General features: G+C 40.9%; 1 protein-coding gene across 2 annotated transcripts in view; it reads left to right on the top strand.

Moving 5' to 3' along the window:
- The first annotated feature begins 7,985 nt into the window (after nt 1–7,985).
- LOC120568250 (neuropilin-1a-like) overlaps nt 7,986–24,271 on the top strand; it is a 103,703-nt gene continuing 87,417 nt past the window's right edge. The window contains exons 1-2 of one of the 2 annotated variants that reach the window (XM_039815635.1): nt 7,986–8,795; nt 9,690–9,864. In XM_039815635.1, the coding sequence (XP_039671569.1) occupies nt 8,705–8,795; nt 9,690–9,864 (266 nt within the window). In that variant the 5' untranslated portion in view covers nt 7,986–8,704. The remainder of the gene's footprint in view (nt 8,796–9,689; nt 9,865–24,271) is intronic. The other variant, XM_039815634.1, reaches the window with a different exon arrangement.

The raw sequence follows: 24,271 nt of genomic DNA, 5'->3' as shown, positions 1-24,271 counted from the left end.
GGGAAAGGAGAAAAGTCACAGAGGCCACACTGAAAGCACATACAAGACATAACACGGAGGCAAGCAGCAGAGCTCGAGCAGCAGCTTAATATGTTTGACTCGACTTGATCTGATAAATACTGACTCACTGGGATTTTGCTGATGTCGAATGGAAACCTTTTACATGTGGACTGGGTGAACCCAGCCCGATCTGCCGGCGATTTGATTTCTCCCTGCAGCTCAGGCTGGAAACCTGTACATTTATCTATCCTGCTTCCGTTACAAATTTGCGGGGACCAATCACAAACTGGCTTATCCACCTGGTGCGCTATTGGCGGGTTTAACACGGTGACGATAGAGAAGCGACGGCAAGCAGCTTCTTGTTTACATTGATTACACCAGAAATCTGTCGCTGCTACGTCACCCGGATCTTTGGTCTGATTGGTTGAAGGACTATCCAATAGCGTACAGAGTCATTTGAACTATGCCCGTTGATCACGCCTCTTGTGCAGTAGAAGATACAGAGCAGACTCCCCAGACTAATGTTCAGTCTTAAAGATTGAGATTGGCCTGGTGATAGCCAGACTAGGCCTACTGAGCAATGGAGCCCAAATCCCACTAACAGGCAGAACAGGTATGACTTTCAGCTGTCTGTGACTCAGATATGACTCAGCATCTAATGTCACGGCTCTTTAGATAAGAGACAAGTTGATGGAAATCAGATTTTCGCAACAGCCTTGAAAATCTCTGATTTGTTCTGTGTTGGGAAATGTCGAAGATGACATCTTGAAGTTGTTCTGAGCTTGTCTCAGTAACACTGAGGAGACTTTAAGTTTCAGAGTTTGTGTCGTGTTTATACGCTGACTGAACAGATTTTCACATTTTCAGCCAAGCCAACATGTACACATGTAGGCTATGGCGAAAGACAATAGTCATTTCACGATGATGCCAAAGCGATTGAGAAAAACTGTATTTACCACTACAGCTGGACGCTGGTTACGTCGTCCTTTTTCAAATCGCCGTCTTGGTAATGACAGTAATTATCATTAACAGAGTCCTCAATCAAGGCGTTTTTGGCCAGCATCGTCCAATTCACGCCTCAATCAAGAGTCTCATAATTCGGTCCTTGGGAGGTGTATCTGGCATGACTTGTGTGTGTGTGTGTGTGTGTGTGTGTGGGTGTGTGTGAGAGAGAGCACAAAAGCTTTGTCAAGGTCCCAGAGTGTGAACCAGAGAAGGCAGTCTGGAACAATGCCAGGCAGTAAGATCTTATCGGCGGTACAATGACCTCGAGTTGTGTGAAATATCTTTTCAAGAGTGTATTTTTATGCGTGTGTATCTGTGCATGCGTCTACGTACGTGTGTCTGGGGAAGAACGGGGTGCTGACAAATGTGGTTTAGAGCTATGAGAGTGTTTTGGTTTGGGAGGATTATTTTATGAACAGGAGCTCTAAGTGGAGTAGGGCTGAGGGCTGTATGCCTGTGTCATATGTGTTTGACCCATGCACATGTCTGCATGTTTTTGTGATGACATGATCTTGTATGCATTCACACACGCATGTACTGTATACACCTACATGTTTTATTGCATGTGTGTCTCTGTATACATATTGCTCTTACGTTTCTATGATATGTGTGCGCCCTCTGTCTTTTTTAAGATATAAGAAAATAGAAACATATTCATCCCAGGCAAAATAAATATATACACGTAGAAAAAAGTAGGTAGAAATTAAAAAATGAAGTTTCAATAACTTGGGTATGATCAATCAATGTACTAGCATGGCATTTATGTTACAATATGACAATATTACAATGAAGAAACTGTAAAGAGAGGTGCATCAGTGGCACTATGTTATATGTTACAAATTACAGGCATAGAAAGATGGAGTATGCATGGGTGCATCATAGTATGATAAAAGCAGTCAAACTGAAACCAAAATTACAGGGGATTGAGTTTGATGTACTGCTTTATGTATGTTTACACTTAAACACATGCACACATTTGTGATTGCAGCATGTAAAGAATGTTTCAGTGCATGTGCATGTGCAAGTGCATAATAACAGGATACATATAAGCACAGGAGTCACTGAGCTTTGAGGCCCAGTGTTAGCCAGCATGTAGCAGGCTAATGGATCACTGTCAGTGTCTCCTGTAATTACTGAGATATGACTGTGTCATTATCGAAATACGCCCCCTCCTCCATCATTCCATAGCCATTAGATGCATGTGCGTGCGTGTGGGTGGGTAGTCTCGCATTGCTAGACCTATCTCCTCAGTGCTGTGGAGTAAGGTCTGGCTACACCACAGATGCATTCTGGGGTAGGAGCTAAAAAAAAAAAAAAAAGCTCTGGGTTGTTTGCATTTATTTAAACAAGTCACAATCGTCTCGGGCGGTGCTAAGCTCCAGACCCAGCTCTTCAACAGAAAGGTCGACCTCCTTAGAAATCCTTTCCATAATGTTGTCAGACACCTAGAATATTAAAAATGAGCACTTTTGTGAAGGTAAATACAAGCTGGACAATTATCCTATTAACTTACATTGTAGCTTGTAGCTATCTCGGTTAATACTGGACCAATGTCAGAGATAGTTGTTCCCATCAGTCACTTAGACACAAAAACATAGGAACATAGGGTCCCGGTTAATAAACGGTCGTTACCCTTTAATGTTAGTGACAAACAATAATTGGGTTTTGGGGTTTGAAGCTAATTGATAAGATATTTATTACTGAAATGCTCATTTGGCACCATAGTTGACTTCTCTCCTCGCATTTTTGTGCACACAGGCTTTTGCTTTGGAGTGTTTTTCAAAGAACAAGATATTTTCTACCACACGTTCTCACCTTTTGTGCTGATGATTCATCCAGGGGAATGTTATATCCGTCCAAGCTATGGAAGCACTCCAGCTGACTGTCACCCTAATATTGTCTATTAGAAAATGAACAGGACTTTGACTTCTGGAACTTGCTGTGCTTCACAGATGACAAAGATTTTTTTTTTTTTAAAGATTAAAAAAAAAGGAAAACAGATGCATTTAAGAATAATGCTGTTTCAAGAAAACACCAGTTGACAGGTTTGTAAATATTGATATATTGATAAGTTACAAAAATATCCTTTGATTAACATGCATTGCCATTGCCACACAAACCTATGGCGGCGGTTTAAAAAAAAGCTCTCCGTATCTCACTCAGCGTCCTCTCACACTCACTCACATGCTCAAATTCGCCCCAACGCAAACACACTCCCTGTAATTAATGAACAAGAAGGAGCATTAAAGTGATTTATTGCGCTGCTATTAGCATTTTATTAAATCCTGATTAATGGCTCTGAATACTTGGAAGTACTTTGCATGAAAATGGAAAACAATATGGAGTTGACTATTGGAGCAACATATCAGCAATCAGCAGTGGTGGAATGTAACTAAGTATATTTACTCAAGTACTGTGCTTAAGTCCAAATCTTGAGGTACTCGCTGCTTTTCTTTTCATGCCACTTTCTACTTCTACTCTGCTACATTTCAGAGAGAAATATTGTACTTTTTACTCCACTACATTCATCTGTTACAGCTTTAGTTACTAGTTACTTTACACATTAAGATTCCTTCACATAAATCAGATCAGATTACTTCTTCCACTGCTGGCAACCAGCGGCGGCGATACGAAAGGAAAGTGTTGCCATCAGTCTCCGATCTGTTGTCATACAGTAACACACACCAAGTTCTGTTCTCGCTCTAGAGTTTTGCGTCACCAACATGTACTTTGCCACCGAGGCTATTTCCAGTCCTGCTTGGCAGTGTTCGGAGTGTGTTGCGGTGCCAGAGATCTTTTATTGTCTCCGCTTATACGAGTGCAGTAAGACCACGTCCAGGATCTTAATGGGAATCGGGTTTTGAACGCTGGCTGGAAACATTCAAATTCGTTGTGATCTTTTGATTGTAATACAAACTGTTTTCTGAGAAATGCGTCGTCTGTTTCCTCGCTCTGTGCCAGACCCACTCAGATGCTCATTTGCTGATCTCTTTACTCTGTTTTTATGTCGCTCAATCACCCCCTTCACTCGCTCTCGCTCTCACTCACTCACTCCATCATCTTCTGTGTTTACATTCCTATTCTCACACACATTGGATTTGTCTTTCTCCGTGTGATTATGTTCAAGCAGATGAAATTCTATTTAGTAGTGGAGGAAAAAGTTCAATATTTCTCTCTGAAATGTAACAAGTACAAGTAGAAAGTGGCATGAAAATACTCAAGTAAAGTACTAGTACAGTACATTTGTACTTAAGTAGAGTACTGGAGTAAATGGACTTAGTTACATTCCACCACTGCATCTGCTGGCCTTTCAGTGAGCAACTGCTCCTGTTGCTGCTTGTTTTTATTTATTCTCTTTGTGTTTTGCATGTCTTTATAATTCATAATTCTTTCGTAAACATTTTGCTGGCTAGTTGAAATCTCATCCTATCGTGACTGCATTCCTGAAATGGTACGTTGTGTCGTTGATTTAGAATTTACAATTTGTTCACTGGACTTCTCTATTGCTTAGACCACGGGTGTCAAACATATGGCACTAGGGCCAGAACCATCCCGCCAAAGGGTCCAATCCAGCCCACTGGAGGACTTTGCAACAGGTTCAAAAATTGCTGAGAAGTCATTACTTCCAATTTTTCAATGCAATACACTGCTTTTCCTATTTGTCAGCGCAATTTGGTGGCGCTATCCTAATTATAGTAGTAGGCCCTATGCTAGACACACTATTATACTGTTGACCCAACGTGCTTACTGCAGGCAACGTCACACAACACTGCCAAGCCTAGGCTACTGTCCATGCAGCTGCTGCTTTGTCAAAAAGGAGAAAAGTGGAACCAGAGTGTTGGGTTTTCTAAGAAACATGGACCAGTTCCTATTTCTCCACAGACGTAAATGGGAAGCCAGTGTGCTCACAGCAGCTTTCAGTGCTCCAGGAACACAATATACCACAACACCACTATCAGACTCCTCTTGTCAGTGGTTTGGTTTGACTGTATTTGGCCCGCAAACTAAAATGAGTTTGACACCTCATCCTTTGACAGACTTTAAGCTGGTTTACACTCAAAAAGAAGATCTGTTTCAACATTCTTAAAACCCCCAAAAAGCTCTTATTTTTTACACCAGTGGTGTAAAAAATTTGCTTTTTGGAGGTTTCCAACGTGGGTGCCAAGAAGAAGAAGAAGAAAACAAGAAGACATACTTTATTAATCCCACAAGGGGAAATTACATTTTACACTCTGTTACAGTTCCACACAACACATACAGAACTGAAATACACCCACTTGGACTAAATACAGATATGTCAGAGTGAAGGGGCTGCCCATGGCTGCCTCCAAGCAGTCGGGGTGTTGGTGCCTTGGTGTTTTAAGAAGTAAGCGTGTTTTTTCCCAGCCCATAAAGGAACACTTAAAGCTTCAGTTTATCTCCAAAATTAAAAATCACCAAATATGGAGATGCGTGTTGTTGTTTTTTATTGGACAGCAGCACTATGCAAAATTCTGCCAAGATATGTTAGTATAATCAACCTGTGTTTTGCTTAAACTGAATTACAGTTTACCACTAGCTCTTCTCTTGTTGATGTCCTCCTGAGACAGCGGCTGAAGACAGGAGACAGCAGGTCCTCAGTGAGGACATGGGAGATTCAGAGAATAAACAGCTTGTTTGCTAAGAACACAGCAACCGTTTTCTTGAAGCGTAATGAATGACACTGCATTCATACAGTGCGGTGAGTCATTAGCAGCTCTTAGAAGTGTCCGATAATCACATTTTAATCTTTATTTAGCCAGGAAAGGTGTGCTGAACAAGCACGCTCTAATTAATAATAGCATGCAGTTACACCTGGGAGATATACTACAGTCTTCTGCTGTTTACCACAGGCAGGCTTTCAGAAACGCTGAGCTCATGAGTCCAAACTCCACCTGTGTCCCCACTGGCCTGAACAAATGTTTGACAAGCCACCAAAAAAATAAAACCTACAAAGTGTTGTGATTATTGAAGTTTTTCTCATTTTATTCATTTATTTCATCCAAGGGCGTAGGTTTGGTATCAACATTTCATTGAGGGGGTGGGATCTGGGGATCCTCCCCAATGAAATGTTAAGTGTCAAACACTACATTTCCTGCATTCTGGTGAATTTTTATGCCACATCGTATGGTGCAAATGTCTTTATTCTGCATATTCAAAACATCCCACGTGTTTCTGGATGATTTTTATTAGGATTCATGTACATCTCAACAACAAGCTGTTAGAGAATGAGACCTTGTTAAAGCCAGAAGCTCCAAAGTTTAAATCTACATAAAAGACATGAAAGCTCAAGAAATCACAAATTTATTTTTCACGCTCCTGTTGTGTTCTTTAACCCCCCAATGTAGCACAAAGTAGACACAGTTCTTGGTAAAAAGGAGAGTTCTCTGCGCTTCTGCAGACCACAACAATCCGGTGCAACCAAGGCAGGACACAGGAACAGTATAAAATAGCAAAAAATTGCCGGTGCAACACAGATGTCTTCTTACTTGATGGTTTTATTTCTTAAGGTGCATAACAGTGACTAACGTTTGGATGTAAGGTTACATCTTCATCAGAGTCCTTCCTTACTATTTTAGACACAGTTTTTGTTTTCCGTCCATGTTTAAGGGTTATTTTTTTACCTCTTTTGGGAAACGGGTTGTTTTCATATTTTTTTGAGCTGGGGGACAGATCTGCCTTTTTCTAAATATTGGAAGGGACATATCCCCTGCATCCCCCTACAATATACGCCTATATATAATAATATATATATTATTTTTTGTAAATGTGATCTTTCTACATGATGATTCAAATCCTAAACTCAAATCTAAATGTAAGTACCTAAAAGCTTTATTTGAGGACGCCTAGTCAGTTTACTGTCCTCCTGAACCAGATTGGCTCCTCCAAGGTTAGGAACCTGCAGCTTTTAATACAAAATCAAACATGTTATGTAATAATGCTTATTTTTGTGAAATGCTTTGCATCTTCAATATACTGTGTAAAGGCAAACAATAAAACACATGGAATACAACTTGATGCATGCAAAAATAGTTGTTAATATATGTCATATAATAAGTGATATTTCTTCCTCTGCAGTCAGCTATTGCCTCTCTTCATGTCCAGCTTTTCAATATCATATCATCCTGTGGTTTGACTCTAAAGATAAGCCAATGTTCAAATCAATATGGCAGAAAAGCGTATTGATTCTTTAAGCTATTTGAGTAAAAAAAAATATGCAGGGACAATATCCATTGCATGTCATTAAAAACATAATAAATGATTCATCCGTTTACAGGACGCTTTATGTCCACTTTGGAATAGACCACTTTTCAGTGTCTCGGTTACTGTGTGTGTGTGTGTGTGTGTGTGTGTGTGTGTGTGTGTGTGTGTGTGTGTGTGTGTGTGTGTGTGTGTGTGTGTGTGTGTGTGTGTGTGTGTGTGTGCGTGCGCGCGTGTTGATTGTCTTGTTGTGTATTATTATTTCTAGTCATTCTTGTGTATGCTGTTTTTTTATGTGGAGCACTTTGGGTTTACTTGTAATGAAAGGTGCTATATGAATAATAATAACAATAATAATAATAATAATAAATAAAATATTGACATTGGCATTAAAGTTAAAAATCGTTTCATTTTTAGCAAATCAAATCAATTTAGGGATTCATTGACGAAACAAAGAAAATTCTAATACATGTTTTAACATAAAAAAAGGATCCAGCATGCACCTCCAAACCTAAATAATAAATGTTGGCCTATTATCTGCATTTACAGCATCATAACAACCAGATCTGATGTATAATCAGACTGATGATCAACACCGAATACGTCTCCCTTGTATCCCTTGCTCCTCGTTTTGACAAAGCTCAGATGTGGGCGCGCGCCTGCTTGGTGGACACTGCCCTCACCGTGTACCACACTCACACGCCAGCGGCAGTTTGCGCACGCAGTTTTCTCTCTGGCATGCGTCGGGAGCGCACAGAGGGCGCACCGCACCGCCCGGTGTCAGTTTGCTCCAGCCCCTTGGAGCGCTCGGTCGGTCGGTCGGTGGGTCGCTCGCTCGGTCGGTCGCTCCTGCTGATTGCGCTCAGTGGCGTTTAGCAGCAGGAATTTTGGGGAGTGGAAATTCCGCTGTTACTTTCGCAGCTCGCCTCGTATTCCTGACATATCTGCTGACGGTCAGTCAGTCGCTGCAAACACAGAGAGAGAGAGAGAGAGAGGCGGATAGAGAGAGAGAGAGAGAGAGAAAGGCGGAGAGAGGGCTGAACTGAAAGATCTGTAGAGCAGTGCTCCGAGGTTCCTCTCGGTTGGTTTTCAGTGACTACCCGTTAACTACTGCTCCCTCTTCTTTCTCTCTCTCTCTTTTTAAATTTCCACTCGGACCCTGTTTGGCATCACAAGTGAGAGGTTTGATAAAGAACCGAGGGCGCTCAGCTGCCACTTCTGGCCAACGGATTTTCCCCTTTTTTGATTTCTTCGTCTTGTTTTCTGCTTTTGGATTATTCTTATTTTTTTTCTCTCCAGGAGATGGCAAGTTGTTCCCTGACAGACGCACGGGTCTGGTGCTGAAGCTCGCAGGATGCTGGGGTCCCTACAACAGCCACATCTCTCACTTTGAGACAAGCTTCGCTTATATTTTTCTCTCTTTTGGACGTAACCCCTCACCCCCCGGACCTTTCCGTTTGTCTTGATTTTCTTTAACATAATGTCGGGGTTGTACAGTCTAAGGATGCCTTGTGGATTGCTATTGTTCCTTTCCAGCCAGGTCCTCTTGGTCGCTTCGTTGACTCAGACTGGTAGGTGTTGACTGCTTGTATGAATACATGGGGCTTGACAACAGGCAGCCTGCTGAACATTGATCAATTTTGCATCATTTTGCACCATTGTTGCCTCTCACCTGTTATGCCTCGGCTTTCCCTGTGAGAGCACGTCTGCAGGGGGTTCAAGTTAGACAATGTAGCTAAATACTGCGTGTACTAAAATGACACTAATATATTCCAATAATGAAGGGTATCTCTACAAAATGACAATTTATTATCACAGACAGAGGAAGTGAATCCTAAGATTTCCTCGTTATAATGCAAATATTACACATTTTTTATTGAGTTCTGTTCGCGCTTCAGCCAATCAAAGACGCATTTTTTGAGCTTTTGCGCGCGGTGCCACTGAAGCTTGATATAGGCTACAAGCAATTTCATAAATCATTCGTTGGGAAAATTAAATGTAATCACGCTGCCTGTTTGCAGGGAAAGCAGCAGCAGCAGCCAGCCAGCCCACCTCACCTTCACGGGCGGAATAATCCCACCTTATGGCCGCAGGGACGCAAAGCGACCCACCTCACTTCATACCACACCTTTTCTAAAACAGTGTAATCAGAGAGTTTATCACCTTATTGAGGCTGGTAGAATTCCCCAGCATGGGAAGTTATAGTCACAGTGTGTGGCGTGGAAATAAAACAGAAAGTGCTTTTCTGTCAGCATATTCTTTACTCTATGCTGGATATTTGGATGTATGGCGATCCCCAGCTGGAGGTCTTCCTCCCTCCCATCCCTGCTGCTGCTGCTGCTGCACTTTAATCCTTTACTCTAAACTGCGCTTTCATCAGTCAACATGTGAGTGCACTTCGGTGCCTAGAAAGTCCCATTTTTCTGCACTAACTGGAAAACTTTCTGCCTCCTCTTGCGGCGCAGATAAATGCGGGGGGAATATAGAGATCCACGCGGCGGACTACCTGACCTCCCCGGGCTACCCCGGCGCCTACCCGCCCTCCCAGCAGTGTGTGTGGGTGATAACAGCCCCCGAGCCCGGGCAGAAGATCCTCATCAACTTCAATCCGCATTTTGATCTGGAGGACCGAGACTGCAAGTAAGAATTCACTCATCTCTCTCTCTCTCTCTCTCTCTCTCTCTCTCTCTCTCTCTCTCTCTCTCTCTCTTTCTTTCTCTCTCTCTCCCTCCTTTGCTCTCTCCTCCATCCTGCCTGGATACAGTGTGAAACTCTGCCACCTATTGGCCAAGCAGTTATAGGCTCCATCTGCTGCTGGAGGTACAAGGATGAGCGATATGGAACTGGGGCTGCAGGAAATGACTTGAGAGGAAATGGGGTTTGATGGGTTTTTGTAATTCATACTTGATAAGGAGGGGGGTTTGTCTAATGGCTTTTGTGTCTGCTTGGTTTTTTTTTTTTGGCTGGAATTTAGAGGAGAGCAAACCCAGCCAAAGTCTGCGGTGCACCAGCTTTTTATTGATGGAGTTCAGTTTGCTCATTGCAGGAATGGAGAAATTGTGTTTGCTTTTCATTTGGGGGCAGAGTTTACCTGTTGGTTTTTGGAAGAGGAAAAGAGCACGTGCGGCTCGTTTGCTTGCAGGAATAGTAGAACCTCAAGGATCTAATGTCATTTGACAAATTGTTGGAAGTGCTGCTGTCAGCTTGTTGGAAGTTTGACCAGTTATGTTGTCTCCCCTTGTGCACGTTCATCCACGTTTACACTTACAATTGCAGTCCAAATAAGTCGATGAATTTACTTGTCAATCGCCCGAAAATGAACTATCAATTATCCCTTTATGTCAGAGATCTTCAACTCGGGGTCTGTGACCCCTGGGGGGGCGGAGGGGTCACGGACAGAGTTACTGCAGGGGGGGCACCAAATTAGTTTTTGATATTTATTTGAAAGTTTTTTGTTGTTGTTTAAATCAGAATATGTCTGAAAATATACATTAACATGAATCCAACTTAAAGATAAATCGGCTTATTTGTAAAAAAAAAAAAAAAAAAAGCTAACAAAAAACATTTAATGCAAACAACATTAATGATACGCTTACTAAGTAAGATAGCCATCATAGTATTCATCCACAGATACAGTTCAGCTTAAGGACACTGCGCCTTCTACATGTATGTTTAACATAAAAAATGTAGGTCTATACATATACATTTTGATCCATCCATTTTGATCCATCTGGCCCAGTTTAATATGCAACTAAATTTATATATATATATAATTTATGTCTCTCTTTCAGCTATGGGGTCCTGGCCCAAAAAACATTGAAGACCCCTGATTTTGGTCATTCTTTGTAGCAAAAATGCCATAAATTGCAATAAAAAATTGGCTCTCCGAAAACTTGTAAATGACATTTTTGTCTGTTGCCACACTTTATAGATTTCTAGATATTGGTACTTGTCAAAAGAATCAATAATAAAAGAAAACGTTAATGCCGCCCTGTTTCCCTTCATCATCACTTATATATATATATATATATATATATATATATATATATGCACACACTCACAAATCGTTCCTGAACACGTCACGTCTGATGCTGCTTTCCTGAGCATTACTCTACTAAACCTGTAAACAAGTTCCCATGCAGACACAAACACACCCGTATGCCCCCTCTCTCCGACCCAGAGACACACACTGGATTGTGTGCATCCACACAGCAGCCCATGTGTCGCTCTCTTCCATAAATAAGCCTGTTTTTATGTCGGCTCCTCTGTCTTTTTTTTAAAAGCTCCATAAACGGCTCCTGTGTAAATCACAGCCGGCTGTCCAGCACCGTCTCACAGATGGGCTCCTCCAATACTATTGGATCATGTTTCACCACCGAGGGACTAATAAACCACGAGGACATTAGAAGCACTCTGGACATGTAGTGGATATTGTGTGTCTTTCAGTGGATTACACATCTTCCTCAGTGTAAGCAAATGTTCAGGAAAGAAAACTCCTTCTGCAATGACCTGATTTTGTGTGGTAACCCAGAGGTGCAGTATAAGTATGTAATAATGCTGTTTAAGTACTTAATGAAATGTAATAAATCTTGGTAATAAAAGTTTAGTCCTTGGTTGGCCCCTGTAGTACACCACCAACACAGTATTATTGTCTGCTTAAATTACTTTTCTATAGGTCAGTGTGCTGAAATAAGGCAGTTGTAAAGTAAAATATTATGGTTTAATCAGGATTTAACATGTTCTCTAACATTTACGTATGTCAAATGTTCTTATCCAATGAGAGAGCAGATAGGCTTCTTCTTCTCGCATGTGACAAAGATGCAGAGGAGGGTTTTCAGGTCATAAGACGTCCAAATTGTTCTTTTTTTGCATCTATACAATACCACACTGTAAAAATACTCTGTTACAAGTAAAAGTCCTGCATTGAAAATGTTACTTGAGTAAAAGTATGTCATCAGGAAAGGATATTGTTGGCTAGTTTACTTTAGAATCAAACATCAGATTTTATAAACGACATGTGTTTTGTGTGCAGAAATCTGTGTGTAAATGTGTGTGTAAATGTGTGAAGTAACTAAAGCTGTAACAGATGAATGTAGTGGAGTAACTAAAATAAAAAAAAAAAAAAAAAAAAAAAAAAAAAAAAAATTTGAGTAACTAAAGTAACTAGTAACTAAAGCTGTAACAGATGAATGTAGTGGAGTAAAAAGTCCAATATTTCTCTCTGAAATGTAGCAGAGTAGAAGTAGAAAGTGGCATGAAAAGAAAAGACTCAAGTAAAGTACAAGTACCTCAACATTTGGACTGAAGTACAGTACTGGAGTAAATATACTTAGTTCCATTCCACCACTGGTAAGCGTGCAGTCAAGAGAGACGTTTCCACATTAAGATTGACATGCATTTACTGCTACAGGATTCAAACCTGTGACCGTTCAACAGCCTGGCCGCCCTGCAGACACCTTAATGTGTCTTTTCTTAGGGGCCTCCGTTTTGCTCGATTGGTTTCATGGTTTCATTATTTGTTGTGTGAGTTTATGTTGGATGATGATGGGGTGTAGCTCATAGCTCTCCCACTTGGCAGGAGCAGTGTTGTTTTTGGGAATGAGTCAAATGTTCGAAATATGCCCATTGAGGGGGGCCTTAAGCCTTTGGCGAGACCGCAGTCCCACTTAAAAATTTCCTGAGATGATATTTAAGAGTTTTATTTCAGAGTCTGATTCCACCGGGCTTAACGTCAGCTCCAAAATATGATACTGCCGTCAGGGAGGCCATGATTGGAAACAGCAACAGAATCTAATATTTTGCCATGAATCTGAAGTCTTAAAGGTTGTGCATTAACCTCCGCTAGAAGACTGGCTTTCAGTCCAGGGAGACATCTGCTCTGCTGAAGTGTCCTTAAGCAAGATCCTGAATGCCTATCAGTTCTAGATCAGACCTTTGACCCCCAGTGTCTCTGCAGAGTCGAGTGATAGAACTAGGATGGTTGTTTTTTTTCTCAGGAATTAAATGGGGAATGGATTAGTCAATCCATTAAGCGATTAGTCAATCAACAGAAAATGAATCTGCAACAATTTTGACAATCACTTAATGGTTGAAGTCCATTTTTATGCCAAAATGTCAAATATTCTGTGCTACCAGCCTCTGAAATGTGAGGATCGTCTGCATTTCTCTGTTTTATATAATTGCAAAGTGAACATCTTTGGGTTTTGGACTGTTGGTTGGACAAAACAAGACATTTAAAGATGTGAGGTTTGTAAAATTTTGGCATATGTAAAACAATGAATCTAATAATTAAGAAAGTATTAGGGCATACAATCGATAATGAAAATAATTCTTGGTTGCAGCTCATATGTACTGTACAGAGTGAGGTTCAGTAAGTTTAAAGTGATCATATTATGCTCATTTTCAGGTTCATAATTGTATTTAGAGGTTGTACCAGAATAGGTTTATGTGGTTTAATAAAAAAAAAAAAAACATATTTTTGTTGTACCACACATTGCTGCAGCTCCTCTTTTCACCCTGCATGTTGAGCTCTCTGTTTTAGCTACAGAGTGAGACATCTCACTTCTGTTCTATCTTTGTTGGGGGTCGCACATGTGCAGTACTTAGGTAAGGACTACTAGCCAGTCAGAGGCAGAGTATGACGACGTGTCCTAACAGTACCTAGGTAAGGACTACTAGCCAGTCAGAAGCAGAGTATGACGACGTGTCCTAACAGTACCTAGGTAAGGACTACTAGCCAGCAGAGGTGTATAGTCCAGGTGCCAGAAAGTAAAAATCCTGCCATGTTTTTGGATCTGCCTCTACATCTAGAACAGGTGTTTTCACTAACGAGCTCATCTACCTGGTAGAGGAGCTGGTTTAGTGATGGTTGGGACAGCTGCTGGACAGGATTTCTACTTTCTGGCACCTGGACTATACACCTCTGCTAGCCAGTCAGAAGCAGAGTATGAGGGCGTGCCCTGACAGTACCTAGGTAAGGACTACTAGCCAGTCAGAAGCAGAGTATGAGGGCGTGCCATGCTAGCAGCTAGGTGAGCATTATAACGTGTGTTACAAAGTGACCACGTTTGTCTCTGAAGTAAAGGCTGGACTACAGTAGAGCTGTTTGGAGCAGTTTGTGAACAGTGTTTTCTGTTGGAGATGGTAAGTCCCTTTGGGGGAGGACTTTGGGCTTTTTCACTTTGTAAACCTATAACGTGCACAAAAAGATATATAACACAATAAAGGAAAGGGAAAAAGACAAAAAGCATAATATGAGCACTTAAAGTAAGCTCACAAACTAAATCTTAACGTCTAATCAACAAAAAAACGTTAGGTTAGTTTGGATAGTGGTGAGACATGTTTAGTAATAAAAAACTAGAGCTGCAACAAGCGATCGTTTTCACTTGTTTCATTTGAGATTGATTAATAAATGGTTTTGTCTATTAAATGTCAGAAAATATTGAAAATGGCCATCACAATTTTCCAGAGCACGCTGCGACATCTTCTAATTGCTATTTCATTTTTACAACCAACAGTCCAAAACACAAACAAATTGAATTTACAATCAGAAGAAAAGCAGGAAATGTTTGGTATATTTCCCCTTTTTTTTGCCCGATAACTGACACAAACCATTAATCATCAGGTCGACACTACAGAGTCCCATTTGCAAGGAAAGACATATATAAAAAATCCTTATATATAAATCCATACATAAAAAAACAGCCATACATAGACAACATCAAACAGCTCCATTCAGGCTTTTTTTTTGGTACTGTTTTTGCATTTTGCACGTTTATACGGTCAATGTTTTTACACTGTTTCTATATATATCTTTTATGTTCTTATATGTATTTTATGTCATTTGAGCCTGTCAAAGAGAAATTTCTTATCCAAATTTCTTATCTTATCTTATTGATGATCATAATTTGTGTCATACGACAGATAAACTAATCCACTAATTGTTCCAGCTTTAGATAAAACACGGTTGTAAAGATCCGTGTGTATTTAGTTTTCCTCTCATCCAGTGACCCTCTTAGTAACTGGACTCGTTGGGGTTCAGTGTCTTCAGGGAAATCAAGCCAGTGGCCTTTAGGTGACAGGACAGTTTCAAAAACACTCTGCTATCCCACAGTTTAATTCAAATATACCCTCCTGATTGTAATATATCGTTGGAATGACACTTCCCCCCCTCCTCCCTCATCAGACCGCCTATCGCTGCTTGCCCATTTCTCCCAGTCCCATGATTGAATTACTGGACCAAAATGGAACCAACACGTTCCAGTGTCTGCAGTTAACCAGCCAGACAAAGGAGCCCTAGCACCGGCATCCACAAGCAAATGCAGGCTACATTTCCGACATCTGTGTGACAAAATATCTTCCCCGTGCACCCTCATGACCCAATGGTTTGTAATTATGATCCCTAATTACAGCGTTTTTATAAATACACATTTGTCAGCCGGGAAATGTTTTCTGCTAGTGTGATTCATGAAAATGGAAACTTTGGGGACGAGTTTAGTACTAAAATGAGATGATCTCCCAATTTGGAAACAATGACACCACGTCAAAATAACAACAACATTTATAAGATAGAGTGAAGCTTTATGTTGTCAGAGAAATAACACAATTGAACTGGATCATACACTTGCTGAAATTCCAAAGAAATACACTGTAGCACATCACTCGAGATGAACATGGAGGTTGAATGGATTCATTTGTGGTTCACAAGGCCTTCAGCGACAACCTTTTACTTCCATAAACTCTGAAGTGACACGATCTGCGCTCAGGGAACAGACGTTGGTTTTCCACAAGAACCGGTAACACTTTTGTTCAGACACGCTCAGATGCATCGGCTCTGCCTCCGTAGCCAATCTGGAGCGGCACCAGAACAAGTCTCGTCTCACGTCCACGTCTGAAATAGCGTGGCCGACAAAGTGAATCCCTGCGGAGCGCGGTAAAATAGAGCAGAGGCATGGGTAAGGAACATGCGTCGGTGGCAGGATAATTTGGGACATCTTTTTAGGAGTTGGCTGAACTGTTTCCTCCTACATGAGGTTGTACTGGCACAGTCCCCACCTCACACATACAGTACACTCACACACACACACACACACACAGACACACACACATGCACACACAGTGAATTGCGACAGATACTGTATAGGCACGTAGCAACATGAGACAAGCAAAAGACAAGAGTATAATGTGTAAACACACAAAAAGGGTTGATCACACACACACACACACACACACACACACACAAGTGCACACACACACTGAATTGCAACAACAGACAGATACTGTATAGGCACGTAGCAACATAAGACAAACAAAAGACAAGAGCATAATGTGTAAACACAAAAAGGGTTGATCTCTCTCTCACACACACACACACACACACACACACACACACACACACACATTCTGAAGTGTCTGTCCTGCAGCTTAACAGTAGAGAGAAGGCAGTGGCCAGACATGCTCAACAACAACAACAACAGGAAAACAGTTGCTCTGTTTCTGTGACAAACACAAGGAGGGACAGCAGTAGCAGCGTGCAGACACACACACAAACACACACAAACACACACACACACACACACACACACACACGCGCACACACACACACACACACACACACACACACACACACACACACACACACACACAGCAACCTAACTTTCTGTACATAGTATGCTTCATTTGCACTCTGTGGTGTACACACACAGCTACAGTCTGCGTGCTCTGCAAATTCTCTTACACACATTATTGTGCAGTTTTGTGCCCACAGGGACACAATGAGACTACCACTGACATGCAGAAGGGAGCGTTACTGTAAAGGGAAAATCCTCTGTACGTAGCAGCTTTTGATGTTGCATCTTGGATTCACGGGTTCATACCGGCAACGAGGGCTTCCTGAATGTTTTGATGGGTATGAAAAGGATGTGAATCATATGCTATGGCCTTCACAGTCACCCCATCTCAATCCAACTGAACACCTATGATATATAAGTAGGTACAGCAAAGACATTACAACACTTCATCACAGAATATCTGAAATGTCTTGACATTTTCTCCCAAAAACACATTTTATATTTGCTGCATGCTGACCCTCAAAGAAATAGAAGGAGATGCTATAAATTACATTGTGATGGCAGGACCAGTTGTTTATTATCATATGTCCTGTTTAGTCAATCGCAGTCCACGATTAATAAAAAAATGGGCCCTGAAGCAGAGTCACAGTCACATAGCCTGGAGTTGTCACACACACACACTTGGAAGGCATTTGCGTGAATATGAGTGGGGGCTGGGGCGGGCTGTGCTGTTTACAAAGTCAGTCTTGGATTTTGTTTTTGGCAGTGGTGGCCTGAAGGTTAGAGAAGCGAGCTTGTGACCGGAAAGTGAAAGAGCAGCGCTTGTCCCTCCCTCATCACCACCACTGAGGTGCCCTTAAGCAAGGCCCTTAACCCCAACCGCTCCAGTGGAGCTGCTCAGTGGCCAGCAGATCAGACTGTTTTTGTACCGGGCAGCTTCCAGGTATGAATGTGGAACTGTGTGAATGTGATCAGGGCATAAATAAAGTTAAAATAAAAATGATCTTCATGGTTTTAAAGTCGATCTTACTTGGCTGATTCTGATGACTTTAGACTAAGTTTTTTAATTATATAGTATTTCAGTCAAAGTGTGCATGGTAAAAAGTTGGAAGAATGGCGGGATGGATTGCTGGATGAAGGATGAAATCGATTGTTGGACCATGGATGGAAGGATTTTGGGGTGAATGGATTTATGGATTGATGGATCGAATTGCCGGACAATGGAGGAATGAATTTCTGGATCATGGATGATGGGTGGATGATGGATGGAGCTGTGCTAGGGCAGATGAATGAATCAACAGATGGCTGGATGAATGATGAATGCATTGTTGGATGATAATGGCAGGGTGGATGAATAGAATAGGCGGGTGGATGATTGGATGAATCAATCGATTTGTGGATGATGGGTAGAATGATGGCCGAACGGAGCGCTGACTCAAAGAGATAAATGTGTGAATGGAAGTATAGTTGAATGATAGATAGGGCTGGGTGCTGAATTTAATACTTTTTAGGCGCCGACCGAATTACCTCCAAAGTATCGAGTATCGAAAAATGCCTCGTCACTCAATACCCAATTTAAATCCCTAAGGAGTAAATCTCATCAGCGTCAGTGAGCCAATCAGCACGCAGCATGCTTCTGCCAAGATCTAGAAATGTCTGTGATTGGCTGTCTATACACAGAGACAGCTCACGTAGTAAGAGCAGAAAAATATATATATTTTTTTTATTATGGTATTAAAAAAATCGGTATCGAAGTCCCAGTATTGGTATCGAAACTTTTTTAGCGATACCCAGCCCTAATGATAGATGGAAGAATTGCAGGACAGATGTGTGAATCATCAGATGGCTGCATGGAGGATTATGGGATGGAAGGGTGGACTGGATATACAATTGGTCAAACTTTAGTTCCTAGTACGTTGTTGATGACCTCTTCTTTTAAAAGTGCAGAACAAGCGACTCTGCTGTCAGTTGTTTAGTCTTGTGTTTGTGCCGCAGCACAAATATTCTGATGAATCTCAGCCTTTGTGTGGCTTTAGACCGAGGCATTATTTCATCAGTGGTCCTTTGCTCAGCATGCATTCTGACTTTGCCAGTTTCAAAGAAAATAAAAGCGTCCCTTCCAGATGGTTGTATTTTTCAGTTCCACAGCCGCCACACAACACAGGAAGACTGAATGTGCCGCTGTCACAGATCGGTCAGCCTGTGGCTCGCTCCCAACTTAAGGCGTGAGCCAGCAAAACTAATTTGGTTGTTTGTTCTGTGTTTTTGCAGCGACGTGTTTCTTCTACTTGTTACTTTAAAGTACAAAACAGCCGGAGAATTAGGTCAATGACAGATTGGTTTTTTTTCTTGTTTGTTGTCGGAATGAGCAATTGCCCTGTCTTATGTAATATCATTTTGAATTCTGTATTAAACAAACACATTTGTAATTTCTCATGTGCAAAATTCACAAAACCTCGATAATTAACCAATTTTAGGTTGTGAGACTGTTCAATATGTAGAAAGCAAGTGTTATTGTGGCCTTTTCTACAAGAACACAGAACAGATCTACAGATCACATACTGTACCTCTCCCTTTTCTCATGCCATCTTTACTTTCCAAAATGACTACATCCCCCACGTTGCAATGGGGTCTCAGGCTGGGAGTCCCTCCTGCTGAGCTTTAAGTACTCAAACAGAGGACATGAGTTTAATCAATAAATCTCGCCTGATATTCAGTGTGATGCACACAGAGCTTGGAATATTAAAAGAATGAGGGACCAAAACAAAAGTAGAAGATGAAGAGGAAAGAGAGAGCAGACGAGTGCAGACAGACTCGGAGGTGGAGGGCTTCAGGCTGGTTGGCATGGTCAGGCTCATCTGACCTGGGTGACAGACCTCTGGCTCTCCCTCCTCCACCCTCCTCCACCCTCCGGCTGTTCTCTCACTTTCTTCTTCCCGTCACCACCTGCACCATCTCTCTCTCTCTCTCTCTTTGAACTCCATGTTGCTCTTGTCATATTTTCATCCCAGTTTTTCCTCTGCTCGCTGTCTCCCTCTCCTCCATTTGGATAAATGATGGTGAACTGTTCGCTGCGTACAACCTGAACTTTGATAGAAAACTCCACACAGAATGATGACTGAGCAAATTGTAGCTACAGATGCCATTTCTGTGGTTTGTCTCTGAACCACATTAACAGCAAAGACTGTTTGCGACGTTACCAGTGCAAGAATCAACTTGGAAAATAAGTAGCTGAAGATACTTAGTAAAGTTAGTCAGTAAGTGAAGCTTAGCATTCATGTGAAGTCATATCTCTGGTAGGGCTGCACGACATGAGGAAAATATGCAATAACATTGTCGAATATCGCGAGAACAGATATTATTTGTGATAAATAAACAGATATTAAAGTGTACTCAGTTCTGCCTTTCTGCTGCTTTCAGTTTTCTGCTAAAATACAACAAATTGCTTGTCGAATTCCCCAAAAAAACCCAAAAGGAAATCATTTCCATCCTAATTTTTTAAAAGCACCATTAAACAGTTATACTTTAAAGTGCAAATTTCTACTGATAGTCTCTTTCAACTAACTAAAAAAATCTCTGAGAGTCTATCGCAACATGTCACAGCCTTTCACGATGTGGAACTCTACTTTTAACTCTCTTTTGGTCAACTTCTGATAAAAACTAACTGGGTCTCCAGCTGCTAAATGCTCCACTGTGTTCACCAGATGGCAACTATGCTGTCTCTTTGGTAGCGTACAGTGGGTTTATTTTAACTTTGTTTTTTTAAATGTAAATAGCTGCTTGCTTCATCAGAATGTTGATTACAGCCTGAACCAAACATGTGAGGCTGAACTGGAAGTGTTGAACTTTCCTGACCTAAAATTGAGCCATTCCTCCAGCTGTTTAAACTGTGATTACATGCATCATTAGCATATGAGAATAGCAGTCAACAGCCAAGCTCCAATAGTCCAAATAAACTTACAGCCTTGTGTTTCTCCTTTTCATTGATTTGATAATGTTGCACAATTGATCTGTCAATGAATACCAAATTCCTGGTTTCCGCCATTTAATAGATGAGTGTAAAAACAGAGTTCCAACATTGGCTGACTTTCACCAGACGACTCTCGTCTCTCAGCTGCAAATATTTGTCTAATGAAAGAAAGGCTGATCTTTGATTAATGCTATTGTTTCTCCTATGCAACTGTCCATAGTTTGGATTAGCTTTTCTAAACAATTATAGACACAAACTCTGCGTCCCTTATGAACCGGCTCACACATATGGAACACACATGTACACATACAAAGGCAGGATAAATAACACTGGAATATGCTATATACACACACACACACAATTAACAACTTGCTGTAAATGTAATCAGACCTATCGTGGATGCCCTGCTCATCAGTGAGTCGCACATAAACACACTCACACTTTCACACACAAATGAAAACACATGTCAGATTAGATCCCTAACGAGCAGATTAACGAGGAGAGAGTTTGGCAGGAGGGGAGAAACAGGGAAACCCAGCTAGCAACGTCACACGCACACACACACACACACACACACACACACACACACACACACACACACACACACACACACACACACACACAGCTGCAATCCCGGGATTTACAGTACGCACTCGCTAATACACTCCAGATGTCCCAAAAGCAACATACACGCCCTTATGCACGATAGGGGGGTATCTATCTGAGTAAACAGTTGGATTTAATAGTGACGATAACACTTGTTTTGAACTATTTCGGCTGTTATCTTGTTTGTAGTTCAATGTATTGAAATCCACTGTGAGCATTGGAGGTAGCATGAAAATGAGAGAGGAGTAAACGGAAGGAATGCTGGATTGGTTGGTTGAATACGTTTGGAGGATTTATCCAACGAGGCATAGGCATCTCATTTAATGTGATGATGGTTGGACAGTTTTACTGTAGGATCAGGCTTCATCCGTACTGCAAGTCTTTTTTTCTTTCATGCATCCTTCAGAAACATGGATTTAAATTCACTGTTACTATAGTCCTAGGCTGCGTTTCCTTAGTAGTTTCACTTCCCCTCGTTCACTTCCCCTCAGCCCTTGATATTTCATAACAACAGACCTCGCACAGAGGCCACTTGAAGAGCAGCGTGATAGTGGGCGAGGCAACTGCGGGGGATTGAAAATGGAACGCACCTGCCCTCGTTTACTTTTAGCCCAATCTATACTAATAGACCACCAGTTGTAGGCTTAGCGCTACTGCTTCAAGCTGGTTTTATTTTCCATTAATTGTGACATTCTATCCCCGTTTTTATCTTCTTTCTATGTTTTCTTTTATGTTACGCACCTTCAATGATGTTAATGATGTGAAGCACTTGGTTGTAACATTCAGACTGTTTTTATGGAGCTACAGCAGCTTTCACACCTCAGCAGAGCTCTCAGGGAAACCAGAAATCGAAATTGACGTATGATAAGAATTGAACATGTCTTTGGCTTAGTTACAGTTTTAATATAGATAGATAGATAGATAGATAGATAGATAGATAGATAGATAGATAGATAGATAGATAGATAGATGGATAGCTAGATGGATGGATAGATAGATAGATAGATAGATAGATAGATAGATAGATAGATAGATAGATAAATAGATAGATAGATAGATAGATAGATAGATAGATAGATAGATAGATAGAGCCATGACAGACAAGCCATGACCTACTTCTTACTCTGTGAAGTATGTAAAAAAAAACTAAAAACTGACCTATATGTTTTGAGTCCCAAAAGTCACGACACCATTACAAATTCTTGTAATCAAATATAAATGACATGTGACTTCACATTCATCTGATCTGCAAATCTGCCTTCTTAGGAACTTAAGAGGCCCGTGAAAATTCAATGTCACACTTGGGACTTGTCACCGGCGGGATACGAGGGTCAGAGGTCGGTCAGCGGTCCAAACTGTGTTTTGACCTTCTCCGGGGAGGATGAGTGGCCTGGGAGGCTTTGTCCTTTTAGATATGTGCGACGGGAAACTTGCCCCTGCTGGAGCCAAAAATGGCTTTTCATTAGCAGCGCAGACAATAAAGTCTTTCTCTTTCACAGCTTGTAGAGGAATGTGTTGTATCTGTCTGGGTAGAAACGCCCCAGGGCGACCTCCCATTGAGATATGTAGGTACACACACACACACACACACACATGCACGCGCATGGGCAGACGATAAACAGATTAAAATGTGTGGGAGGCACAAACATATATACATGTATACACTGCATATATGAAACAAGTACATATATTGATATAATATATATCATATAGTCTGATGACCCAACTCTGTGTAATGATTAATGATTGCTGACTGACGGAAACACAGGAAATGGGTGTGTTAGTCAAGTGTTGAGAGCAAAATCATCAGCGTGTCACGTGATTTGTTCTGGTATTATATGCCAACACTTTAGTACAGTGCTCACTAAGATTCCCTGTTTTAGATTAGTGTTAACCAGTAGTAGTGGTGGTGTTTAGATCCATTACCTGTGTAGCAATAGCACACAGGGCTGTGCAATGTATCAGTATTATATCGATATTGTGATGTGAGACTAAATCATCTTAGATTTTGGATACGGTAATATCGTAATATTTTATTTATTTATTTATTTATTGTACGAGGAATACCTCTTGAGATGTGTCATCTCATTTTCGAGAGGGTCCTCGGTAGGACTGGACAGTACAGAAGACAAGACATTTGAAAATATTTCCTACAATATCGTTGCAATATCGCCATTGAGGTATTTGGTCAAGAATATCGTGATATCTGATTTTCTCCATATCACCCAGCCCTAAATTAGCACAATGTTGCAATTCTCAATAACAAGTGAACGTTCTGCATTAGAGTCCAAACAGCAAGAAGCACTTGATTGATGCTTGATTATGAGACATGGTTGCTTTGTATTGGTAAAGGATTTCTACATTATTGCATCTAATGTTGCAGCTGTTCCTTGTGAGGTCATGCGCAACTACATTACATGAGGTTTGATAGTTCAATTCATAAAACTGCATAATAAGTTGGAATTTATTGAAGTCTTTAAAGTTATTACAGCTGTCAGATAAACATCAATATTTCTCTATGAAATCGAGAAAAGTAAAAAGTTGAGCAAAACAGAAATAAGAAACGGTAAAAGACATGGGATTATTAATTTATTTAAACTGCCTGCACAAAAAAAGTAAGGATTTCATGATATTGCATGTATATTTACTTTTGTTAAACGTGCAATATAAGTTTAATATATCATACAGTCAGGTTAAGTCTACTGTATGAGTAAGCTCATTCTTTCACTGTGCAGTCTTCTATACTAGACACCTTCATTCCATGTAAACCAGGTTAGTTAGCCAAGAAAGAACATCTTTGTTCAATTAAGTAATTATAATTTTAACATGACACTGAAATATGTTCCAGTCGCTGTTGCAATATCTAGTTGTTAGTGCCTTCTTCATCACTCATGCTGCTAAA

Source organism: Perca fluviatilis, chromosome 11 (genome assembly GCF_010015445.1).
Source record: "Perca fluviatilis chromosome 11, GENO_Pfluv_1.0, whole genome shotgun sequence".
NCBI lineage: Eukaryota > Metazoa > Chordata > Actinopteri > Perciformes > Percidae > Perca > Perca fluviatilis.
The sequence above is the reverse complement of the archived record's forward strand: the minus strand, read 5'-3'. Positions and strand labels throughout refer to the sequence as shown.